This window comes from Alexandromys fortis, unplaced genomic scaffold (assembly GCF_014885135.2).
Source record: "Alexandromys fortis isolate MF-2015 unplaced genomic scaffold, M_Fortis_MF-2015_v1.1 scaffold_33, whole genome shotgun sequence".
Taxonomy (NCBI): domain Eukaryota; kingdom Metazoa; phylum Chordata; class Mammalia; order Rodentia; family Cricetidae; genus Alexandromys; species Alexandromys fortis.
In genome coordinates, this window is record NW_026067917.1 from 12,020,834 (window position 1) to 12,033,617 (window position 12,784).

Here is a 12,784-nt window from a genome sequence, read left to right on the forward strand (position 1 = left end):
CAGTTTGAGGTATCATTGGTAATAACATCTCACCTATAAGCTCTGGGAAGTTGACTAAGAAAACAATAATACTCTGTGATGTTTGGAAGGGGAGCTCTCAGTATTTTTAAGATATAATATGGCTTTTGAGGTAGACAAATGCCAACATGGCACAACTTCAGTTGGTGTGTGTGTGTGTGTGTGTGTGTGTGTGTGTGTGTGTATGTGTGTGTATGTAATATTACATGTAATTTTAAACAACCATAAGATTCTATGACTATTAGGGCTTTTTCAGATACACTTAGTGTATTTATTCTTCTTGCCTCTACTTCCTCTATATTGCCCTCTCTCTATCATGCCCAGTTAAAGCTTCCCCACATTTATTTTTTCCATTTCCTACTTTATAGCAGCTCTGTTCTCTTAGTTCCATCTTTAGGGCTCCTTCCACCTCCAGATACTCTCACCCAATAACTTTTTACTTTCCTAGTTTCTGCAGGTCTATGGACTGAATTATACACTTATTCCTGAAGATTTAGAGCTAGAATCTACTATCAAGAGAGAACATGTTTTTGTTTGTGGTACTTCACTCAGTATAATATTTTCCAGTTCATTTATTTATCTGCAAATTTTATGATTTCATTTTTCTTATACATGAGCAACATTGCATTGTGTATATATACACCATATTTCCATTGCCTGTTTGTCACTTAAAAAAAAATTCAGGTTTCTAGTTCCTACCTAATGTGAGTAGAATGTTGATGAGCACACAGCTGAGCAAGTATATGTGGAATAGACTGTCCACTTCTTGGGCCTTATGCTAAGTAGTGGTATCGCTGGGCTATAGAGTATTTACTTTAGATTTGGGGGAATTCTCCACACTGATTTCTAGAGTTTGCAATTGCCAGTTTGCAATCCCACAAGTAGCAAATGTTAGTTCTCAAAGAAAGGAGGCAGAGTCAGGAGAAGCTATGGAGCTGCTACTCAAGACAGATGTGCTGAAACTTTGCTGGTAGGCCATGACCTTGTGGTGATGCACAGAGTAATTGAGATGGGTTAAAGGAGCTAGAGCTAATGAGCCAATCAATGATTTAACTAATATGATTTTTGTGTGAGTATTTCGGGAGTTTGGGCAGCCAAGAAATGAAAAAGTGTCCTTCCTTACAACAAATTGTCATCTACATGGCCAACTAAAATCCACTTAAAACCTAAGAGAATTTGAAAAGAAATTCTAGAAACACAAAAATACACAGTTTAATACAGCTTCTTGCTATTTGATGGCCACATGCCACAGCTCCTTTAAGAAATTTTTTCCTGATTCAGTAGCAGCAAGAAAAAAAGAAAAAAAAAAAAAAAAAAAAAAAAACATGCCACTTTGAAATGCTGGCTTTCTGGGCCTTGCTGCCAGTTTGAACTTTGACTCTTTCAGGAGACTGATCATTTGAATGGGTTTTGTGAGCAATGTGCTACGTCCTGATTGGTGGCAAAATGGACTGGCTGTGTGCCTAGAGATGGGGCATTGTGCATGGCTCTTGGAGGTCGCAAGCAGTTCTGCCAAGCTGGCCTGGGCTGGGCAATCAGGCAGTGCCATATTTTCCCTAGCAATGGAGCAGCTTAAGTTTTTAAGGAGTACTTAGTATTTTATGAAGCACTCCTGGACAATAAGAATTGCAGATAAACAATAGGACAGATTTAGACATAAAAAACATCTAAACAAGACACAGTGTATTTAAAAAATGTACTTCAGCTTCGGAGAGAGAAGCAAAAGAATATAGCAAGTTATAAAATAATATAACAAAGTCTTTAAAGAGACAAAGTACAGACAGGTATCGATTAAAAGAAGTAAAGAATGGATAAGCCACGTAAAGATGGAGAATACACAGAGAGTCTGGATTATTTATATTACTGTGTTTTCTATTAATTTTTTGACTGTGAAGGAGCTAAGGACACAGACACATTTTATTGTATGAGTTGCTAAACTAAAACAGCATATATATTATAAAGGTATATATACTTCAGAATTTGGGTCTAATGATATGTTGCTTTTGAAAAGAAGTTCTTCTTTTGATTCCATAGAAAATGAGAACCTGTGGATTGCTTCCAGACTAATATAATTTGATGCACAAAGACCCCTTTAAAGGTCACTATGAACACCCCCCCCCAAAATTATTTCAGCCAACTACTGACTGAGATGAACCTAGAACACAGGATATACCATGAAAGACCTGATTATTAGTGACCCCAATCAGCAGGAAGCAGTATGGACAAAACTATGCCCATATTCCCAAAGATTGTTTATAAATGTTTCTTTACATAACGAGGGATATGCTATAGAAATTTGCACCGGTATGGATCTTGGTTTATTGATACAAATTTAAGGTCAATTTCCCTATACTGTGTATATATAGTTCTGCTATTGATTAGGGTATTGTGATTGTGTGGCTCATTTTAAAATGTAATGTATAATTAAAAATATAGGTTAATAGAAAGTCATCTATAATGGTCAAGCTCATAGTCATGTTAGTTAGGTTTTCTAGATGTGCAGATATGAATTTCAGATGGATAGGCATTTTTCAAACCTTTTGAAAACTACAGAATATGCCATGTAAAATGTTTAAGAACTTTAGAATTTTCATGACAATGAGACATATCTGTTCCTGTCAACACCAATAGCTTTAAGAGGAAGTTTGGCATTGAAGAGACTCCCTATAGAATTTGTTAGCTTGCCTGAACTGCATGATGAACAGCTTATGTAGGACCCATAGAGAAAATACTGCTAAACTAGCCTAAAGGTGAGATGGGCCTTCAGGGTTCATGCTTTATGAAAGAGTCTGCTAGACATTCTGCAGGACACAGAAGAAAGTGACTGACAAACTGCCAATATAGGTGAAACTGTCTTTGAAATTCCCTGCTTCATAAAAAAAGTCTGCCAGATACTATGGGCCTATAGGCTGAAGATGGATGCCCCAATGGTACAGAAGAAATTTGGGTGAGTGTCCAGGTAGCAAGAAGTATCTGTCAATTCTAGAGTTTCAGAAGTTACTTACAGTGTACTTCCTGTTTACTTAGGTAATATTATATCCTTCTGAAATCTTTGATAGAGTTGAAGAATTTATAGTTATAATTATAGTTTTCCTTAGACATGAAAATAGATAAAATAGATATAAACATTGTAACTGTAATTTTTGTTTTATACCTGTTTTGTTATATATAATTTTACTATGTTAAAGCTAAAACCCTCTTTTTTATTTAAACACGAAAAAAAGAAGTGATGTGGGATTCCCTACTGTATGCTGTGAGTAAGATTGGTCAATTAATAAAGAAAACTGTCTTGGACTGTTGATAGGGCAGAATTTATGGAAGTGGAGAAAACTAAACTGAATGCTGGGGGAAACAGATGCTGGAGCATTAGCCAGTAAGCCATAGCCATGTGGCCATACACAAATAAGAAGAAATGGGTTAAATTAATATGTAAAGGTTAACCAAAAGAAGTTAGAATTCATGGGCCAAGCAGTGATTTAATTAACACAGTTTCTGTGTGATTATTTGAGAGCTAAGTGGCCGGAATAAGCGACTCCCTCACAACACTTCTTCCTTAATTGCAATTGCTCATTGTATTATTGACTTATCAGAATTCTTTTCACAAGTATTTTGTTATGCTTGTATTCATAAAATTGTTGCTACACTGGTGAAATAAAAATATTTTCTTTTTAATTTAGGTTGATTTTTTTCTCATTTTGTCTATTATCATTCAAAGAGCAATATTTTAAAATGTATTGACTTCATTAAAATTTAGTGAATGATGTATTTGAGTGTTATACTAAAAATATAGCCATTGTGAGATTCAGGGTCATAAAGAGTAATTTCCTGTTTTTAGCAAATGTGTATAGTCTTAAGATTTTTTTCAGATATATTATGCACATCTTTACAATCTCATTATTTATATGCTATTTATTAAAATATTTTAATTCTTTAACTAAGCTTTGTGCTTTTGTCAAAGATTAGTTGTTCATAATATGGATACATGTGGTCTTTACTATCTTCATCTTCTACTGATGACTTCTCTGGTCAGCTCCCACTAATATACTGGCTTACTAACTATTAGTTTATAATATCTTGAGGTACAATAATGTTAGTTCTCCAAAAAGAATGTTTTGTTTGTTTGTTTTTATACTTGTTTGTGTGTTTTGTCTTTTCTTTTCCCAGTCCTTTGCATTTTTGCATACATTTTAAAGGCAGCTTAAGTATATGTATACAATGTCTGAAATATTTCATTTTGCTTGGCTTGTGATTTCCTGGAAAGAATGACATTTCACTGGATTAGATCTGGCAGAGTCTGAATAAGATATATCACTCATTATCTTCTGTTAACTTTTGTTAAGAATTTGATGGTTTTCAGTATTTTATATGTATTCTTTCAGACTGATATATATCTCATACTGGTTGAGACCATTGTAAAGGTATCTTAAAATATTAATTTCAAGCTAGTTGTTATGAATGTAAGGAAACACAATTCTAATTTTTTAATTCTTATTAAATTCACTTATTTTTTTTTAAACTTCTAAAAATGCATTATCTTGTATACGTTACACATAAAGATTTTTCATTTGTGAGTAGATTCACTTTTTTTCATTCTGGAAGAAATACATTTCTATCATCTTTCATTTGCTTTATTATACTGTTTATACCATAGTTCAGTTGATATGATCTTTGTTATCACCCTTTGCTTCTGTTTTATTTTAAAACATTCCGTGGAGCTAGTAGCTTGGAGGGGCCAGGAAGAATGAGATTGTGAACAAGGAGGTCAAGACCATGATGGATACACCAATTTAAACAGTTTATCTGAGCTAATGGGAACTCGCCAACTCCAAAGCCAGGGAGGGAACAAGCATAAAACCAAACTAGCCCCCATTAATGTGGTTCACAGTTGTATGGCTGGGGCACACTGAGGGTCCACTGGTACTGGCACCATGATTTATCCCTACTGCATGTACTGGATTTTTGGGAACCTATTATCTTTGGTTGGATACCTTGCTCAGCTTAGATATAGAATGAAGGTCTTGGACCTTCCCCAAAGCAATGTGCCTTACCCTCAGGCCATGATAATACATAAAATGAATTGCTGATATGGTGATCCCTACTGTTGATAACTAAAGAATTTTCATCTCTCATGTTCTGGAGCAAAAAGGGTTATACTTGTCTTAATATTTATAAGTTTGTATAAACTATAATTTAATTTATTTCAGGTTATTGTAAAGACTGGACCAGGGACTTTTCTTAGTCTGGCAGTTTATGACAATTATATCTTCTGGTCTGACTGGGGACGAAGAGCTATTTTGCGTTCCAACAAGTACACAGGAGGAGAAACAAAAATTCTTCGTTCTGATATTCCACATCAACCAATGGGAATCATAGCTGTTGCTAATGACACCAATAGCTGTAAGTTGTAATAGGAAATAATATTTACAAATTATATAACCTTGTTGTAAGAAAATCTGCTTATTTTCCAGCTGCCCAGACTCCCAAAATAATCACATAGAAAACATATTATTTAAAACACTGTTTGATCCATTAGCTATAGCTTCTTATTTACTAACTGTTACATCTTAATTTAACCCATCTCTATTAATCTGTTCATCACTATGAGGTTGTTGCCTACCAGAAAACTTTCAACATGTTTGTCTCTGGCAGTGGCTCCATGGCTTCTCTTGACCCTGCCTCCTTTCTCCCAGCATTCAGTTTAGTTTTCTCTGCCTACCTAAGTTCTGCCCTATCAACAGGCCAAGGCAGTTTCTTTATTCACCAATGGTATTCACAGCATACAAAGAGAATTCCACATCATTACCTTCCAATTTTTTCTCATTTATAGTAACATAAATTTTGTGACCTTGTGACATAATATTCATAATTTGACTATTTGATATATAAAAACTGCCTGAAATGTTTAATTAACTTCTAAAGCATTTAGTAGGTTAACATCAGAACAATTTCAGTTTTAATTATTTGTGAAATTCTACTTCAACTTCATTTATTTCTTATATCTTTAAAAATGCAGACTAATTTATTTTTGGGATAAGGATTTTCTTAGTATTTTTTCATCTTGGTTTATAAATCCACAGACATTGGAATACTAATGTAATTGTGGTTTGCAGTAGGACTAGCTCTGATAATACCATGGCATTTCAAAATTTCTGAGTGCCCTGGAGGTCAAGGCCATTCAACAGTTTTCTGCTTAACTGTAATTAATGTAGAACGTGTGTGTATTCATCACAAAATGCTGCTTATGGGCCCCTTCATTGCAGGTGAGCTCTCACCATGTGCCTTACTAAATGGAGGTTGCCATGATCTCTGCTTTTTAACTCCTGATGGAAGAGTGAATTGCTCCTGTCGAGGAGACCGAGTATTGCTAGCTAACAACAGATGTGTGAGTAAGTAATGATAATCTATGCAATATGCTCAAGATATATCGAAATTTTGTTACCGCATTCATAAAGTTGTAAAGGTTCAGTTCTTTTCTATCTGTTTATTCAAGAATCCAGCTCATTCTAGTATTTTCTTGTAGCTTTATGTGCTAAGTAACAATATCCAAGAAAATAGCTCTGAGCCTATGTTTGGGGGATGACGGTGTTAGGACCACTTCACAAGTTACTGTATACAGGATTGTCTATTAAATTGTAGCTGTATCTTCGAGACTCTCACAATTATGAAATCAATTATAGTTGAAATGAGTTAGAATTCATACAAGAGACCAGAGGTCATTGAATAACCTCCTTCATAGTCTATGGCACTATGCAAATGAGAAATAATGGCTCATGCAGCTTATTTGTAATCATTTCTAAACTGTTAATTAAGAATGTAACTTTGCAGCCTTGCACAATGTTTATTTTTCCCAAAGGCATTGCAGTCTTTAATTAGTACCATTATAATACACCCTTATTAAGAGCTAAATTTCCAAAATAAATAATGGTTCAAGTGTTTCAATATTGCCATGAAAAATTAGCAACCTACATAAAAAAAGGTTAATTTCCCTTTAGCGCTGTAACTCTTTAAATGTGAAAAAGGTGGAAATAGAAATATTTTGTTGGAGCTTGGTGAACTCATCTTCAAAATGTGTTAGTTTTGACAAATTTCCTCTCCTCCTTTGTATTTTTTCCCTCATCATCCTTGTTAGGAAATTAACTGAAGTGGTTATGCTTACTCATTGAAAATAAGTATTTTTCATCTTTAACTTCACACTTCTTAGTTTTTATCTACCTGGAGAATCTTTTCTTGTATTTTGTGTGCCCTTTTGTTTTGTGAGCGGGTGCTACAATCAAGGGCACATCTTAGCAAACAAAACAAAACAAATCAAAACAAAAACAAATTCTAGCTTATTATAAGACTGTGTCAGAAGAAAGGAGAAAGTGCTACAACTATTCATTGAATTTTACCTAGGATAAAAAAATTTTGATATATTGGGCCTCAAATTTCTAGAAGTCTTGTTGACTAGCACCTTTCTGAACAGACTGTCTGACTGCCTGAATTATCTTTTAGTTTGCTTTTGTGGGTTGAGTCCTAATGATCAGGACCTGATGGCACGTGCAGACCCGGAACATCAGTCATACATCAGTGTCGTTCATGTTTCTCTCACATGTCATACTATAGTGAAGGGTTCAGGCCATGGCTTTGATTTTAAAAAAAGGAGCAAAAGACTGGCCAGTGAGCAGTAGAGACCTGTTGTGCAAAAGTTTATGTGTAACTGCCCCTAATAAGCTACCTGCCACCCTCTGCTGCAGAGAGGTGATGAGTCAAATATGAAAATGTTTTAAACATGCAGAGTTGCAGTGCTATGGAATTGAAGTGTGGTATTGGGCCTCTCAAGGGGGCAAACTGCTGTGGACAATTTTTTTTTTAATCAGTTATGTGTCTATTTCGAAATCATGTGCTCTATCAGCAAGACTGTAAATTAGCTGTGGCTTTCTACTGGTCAATCCTTTGATGATAAGACAGAATATTTCTGACACATTTAGAGCCATATCTGGACTGATTCTCTTGCGTTGTTCATGAATGTTAGTAGCATCTTTAGTTTGTTAACACATACATGAGGGTAAATGTAGAAAACCATTTGCTGGCCCAATCGTTGATGAAATATTTAGGTATTTACATCCCACACAACATTGTTAACTTCATAAGATCCGTCAGAAAACAGGAAAGGCAAGCATACTTTAATAAAACCTTTCCCATGTATAGAATGAGAGGAAAGGCACACTTGTCTTTAGATGGAGGCAGAAATTCTGCAGGGCTGTGTATGACATGCAAATGTGAGAAAGAATTGTGCTTGTACATAACTTATTTTTGCTTTATGCATATTTTCTGTTCTAATTCTGATGTGGTGATAAAACACACTGACTAAAAGTATCTTCAGGGGAAAATAGTTTATTTTATCTCTAAAATTATAGTTCATCATTGAGAGAAGTGAAAGCCACAACTCAAACAGGAAGCTGAAGAAAAACAATGGAGGCACACTGCTTATAGCTTGCTCATCTGGCTTTCCTACACAACCTAGGACCACTTTCCCAGGGATGGACTATCCACAGTGAGCTGAGTCCTCCTCCATCCATCATCAAATTCAAAAGCTCTCACAAAAATAGCTGGAAGCTAGTCTGATCTGGGCAGTTCTTCGAGCGAGGTCCTCTCTTCTGAAGTTACTCTAGTGCTGTCACAAATAGCATACATGCAAGCAATATTAGAGAGAGTAAGCATGTTACATTCATAGGTTGATAAACATGCACATAAAACAATTCATGAAAAGAGGTCATGAATTTGAAAGAGAAGAAGGAGGAGAATGTGGGAGGCTTTGGAGAGAGGAAAGAGGAAAAAAATTATAAAATTTACAATATAATAGCAAAAATGAAAAAATAAGAAGCAAACTAGAGAAAATAGTGAAAGTATATGACTTGTATGTAAACCCAACACACACACACACACACACACACACACACAAAACAGGACTGCTATCAGACCAGTCTAAATCTTGTACATTTCATGATCTAAGAGAATTTTTTTCCAATTATAATAGCACAATTATTAATATATTTCCCCTTAAGTTTCCTAGTAATTTTTAGATTTAAATCTTTTGTTACTTTCTGTGAAATACTATTTATTTTGTCTGGTAAATGAAGTTCACTCAAAAATGATGAAAAGTTCTATACTGAATGAATTTAATTGAATAAATTAAATTAGAAGTTTTAGACACATGTTTACATATCAATATTATAATAAAATTGCAAAAAGTAAGGAATAATAAAAGTACACTGGAAATTTCAGGTAGCATTAGCAGATAATTTATTGAACATTTCTGAAAATACAAAATCTTGGACAATAATTTGTGAAACTGGACTGTATCTCCTATAGATACCAACCCTAATTAAATTCAGAACCATGGATATGGCTTGAATTAAATGTATAATTTGCTTAGCGAATAGTGTGACAAGTACACACCAGGACATTTCATATCCCAAATTATCGATTCCAAAATTTTGCTGATGAATCTAATTTATCTAGTATAAAGATAAGTTAATAAGTTATTTTCCCTAATACATACCCTTAAAAGAGGAAACATATGGCATGCTTAAGACAAAATTGACCTGTAGAAAAGGTAATCTGTACTTTGTCAATGTTTGCCCATATTTGCAGTTTACAACAAATCACATGAGATAGGTAGAGAGTAGGGAGCAAGGGAGAGAAAGAGATCTTGGTCATTTTCCATGAACATCCCAGGGTTTTGAGATTTGATGGCATGGCTGAGGAGATAGACACTGAAAATATCAAGTTGCAAACTGTCTAGAGTTCTTTTTCTTTTCAACTTTTCCACTAATTCCAAGCTGTTTCTTGGTAGGAAGTAGTGGTTTATTGTTTTTTTCAGTTTTTGTTATTTATTTATTTATTAAAAATTTCCATTTCCTCCCCTCTTCCCATTTCCCTCCCACTCCCCCCACTCCCCTTCCCTCTCACTCTCCAGTCCTAAGAGCAGTCAGGGTTCCCTGCCCTGTAGGAAGTCCAAGGTCTTCCCCACTGCATCCAGGTCTAGGAAGTTTAGCATCCAAATAAACTAGGCTCCCACAAAGCCAGTACATGCAGTAGGATCAAAACCCAGTACCATTGTCCTTGGCTTCTCAGTCAGCCTTCACTGTCAGCCACATTCAGAGAGTCCGGTTTGATCACATGCTCGTTCAAACCCAGTCCTGCTGGCCTTGGTGAGCTCCCATTAGATCAGTCCCACCGTCTCCATGGGTGGACGCACCCCTCGCGGTTCTGACTTCCTTGCTCATGTTCTCCCTCCTTCTGCTCTTCATTTGGACCTTGGTAGCTCAGTCCAGTGCACCAATGTGGGTCTCTTTCTCTATCTCCATCCATCGCCAGATGGTTCTATGGTGATATGCAAGATATTCATTAGTATAACTATGGGAAAAGGCCAGTTCAGGCACCCTCTCCTCTGCCGGTTCTGGTGGCGCAGGCAGGTAGGATTTGCTAAAGGAGGCAGAGGCAGCTGATCAGTTCTTGTTTTAAGTAGTAACTGGCTGCTGGGTCTCAACAGCAGAAAATTGAGAAGATCAAATTAGATGTAGATCAAGAAGGGACCATGACTTGGTTAAGACGACTTCATGCCCATCATTAAGATATGGCCCTCTCTTTATGGAAAATTTTATTGCTTGGGAAAATAATAGTAAGGATACACCAACATATTGTTAGAATACACAAAGGTTACTTAACTGGTTATTTTGTTTGAATTTTGAGACAAGCTTTCCCTATGCAAGTTCGACCCACCTTGAACACACTATGACCCACAATGGTTATGAACTTGTAATCCTCCTGCCTCAGGCTCCAATATTCTGGGTTACAGGCTTTACAGGCATGAGCGACCATACCTAAGTAATTAGCATTTTCTTAAAAGGCATTATTTAAAGACTGCTTCTCTATAGGTAAATTATAAAATTCAAGTTACTGTTTTCCTCTGCATACATATGATCAATAAATGATTGTAAAAACATGCAAATCACCATAAAATAGAAATAGAAATATTAGACAAAAATACTTTAAGCACAACATCCCAAAAACTTGATAACAAAATTATTTCAGCTCATTTTCAGTGAATATAATGAACTGTTGTTCTTTACTTCATTTTATATGTTTATATAATAGTTTAATTTTATAATTAAACTTAAGGAATATAATGCTAATAATATATAATAATTATCATTGTATAAATCCTTACTCTTAATTCCTTCAGCTAAAAACTCCTCTTGTAATATCTATTCTGAGTTTGAGTGTGGAAATGGGGAGTGTGTTGACTATCTGCTTACTTGTGATGGAATCCCTCATTGTAAGGACAAATCAGATGAAAAGCTGCTTTATTGTGGTAAGTGTCAAATGAATACTTTATCATTGTGGAAAAATATTTCTGAGTTGGTTTAATAGTTTTAAGTGTGTTTTCTGTCTTTATTTTATGTGAAAAATTACTTTAATGTCTCCCCTGGAAATGTACCTCTGAGGCCAATTGACTAGACTTTGCTTGTTATAAACTGAGACCCATTATTGTCTACCCAGATACCAGGGAATTTACTGAATAATATCCTTACAGTTTTCCATCCCTAAGATGCAAATTAAAAGTGCATTGGAGGCAGTTTTGAAAACTGCCTTGTAATTTTTATTTGTCAATAATTTTAGGATTTTATTCCTAAAAACCTAACTCCAAGGTATCAGTGAGTGGTTGCAAGGTTCCACCCTCAGGCGAATGCATATTGAACTGATGTAAAAGTATTGCTCATTGATTTTGTTCCTGATCATCATGGAACTAGTGTCCTGTGAGGGGAAACTAGCTGTGATTGCCACGGTTCATAAGAAACAGGGCTTTCCGACATGCGTGCCTCCCTGGTGGTGACAATAAGCAAAAATCATTCTCTGAAGGAGATTGTTTTTCCTGTCCTAGGCATCAGCAAGAATCTGTCTTCCTTTCCCTATCAGTCTTTACTGTACAATTATCCAGATTCAAATTGAAAGTAGTATGATTTATTTTAACTTTACAAGACCAACAACATTACATCTCAGTGCCATAGAAAATTTCAGTGACCTGCTGTATTTTCTGCTTTCTTGAGAAACAGCATAGGTCTCTTGTATAATGACAACATACAGTATTGTTTTTTTTTTTGTGTGTGTGCTATCGTTTCTTTTAACATAGTGTTCTCTTTCAAATCTGTCTGAGTTGATGCATTTGACAGGTTTTCAGTCTTTTAAATAAGTTTCTAAGCATCCTGTTTTATACATAGACTATGCTTTCCTAGTATTTCATCTTTGATTGGCACTTTGTTTGATTACCTGTTTTGGTAACTATGAATACTGTTTCAGGAAACATAGGAGTTCAGATGCTGCTGCTATACTGTGGTTATTTCCATCCTTGGATAAATATGTATAGTAGAATCATTGACTCATATGATAGTTCTATTTATCATTGTTGAAAACTTCTCATAATATTTTCTATAAAGATTTCAGTAACAATAAATAAGTATTCCCCTTTATGTACATGTTGGCTGGAAATTGTTATCTTTAGATTTTTCTTGATAGTTATTCATTATATGGTATTCTTACTAGTCAAGATTGTATAGTGTTTCATATTGTTTTCGCCTTGTATTCTGCTGAGTCTTTCAAGCACTTTTTCATATTTTTTGAATGTTTAGACATTTTCCTTTAGAAAATGTTAATTTAAACCTATTGGTTAGAATTCACTTTATTGTAATTTATTTGACATCTTTCTGAAACTTGTGATGTTGGC

The 12,784-nt window shown here is 35.1% G+C and overlaps 1 protein-coding gene across 1 annotated transcript in view; it reads left to right on the forward strand.

The window, feature by feature from the left end:
• Lrp1b (LDL receptor related protein 1B) overlaps positions 1-12,784 on the forward strand; it is a 1,445,827-nt gene that overhangs the window by 1,150,997 nt on the left and 282,046 nt on the right. Inside the window, 3 exon segments of the mRNA XM_050139953.1 lie at positions 5,223-5,415; positions 6,279-6,404; positions 11,246-11,374. Coding sequence (XP_049995910.1) covers positions 5,223-5,415; positions 6,279-6,404; positions 11,246-11,374 — 448 coding nt within the window.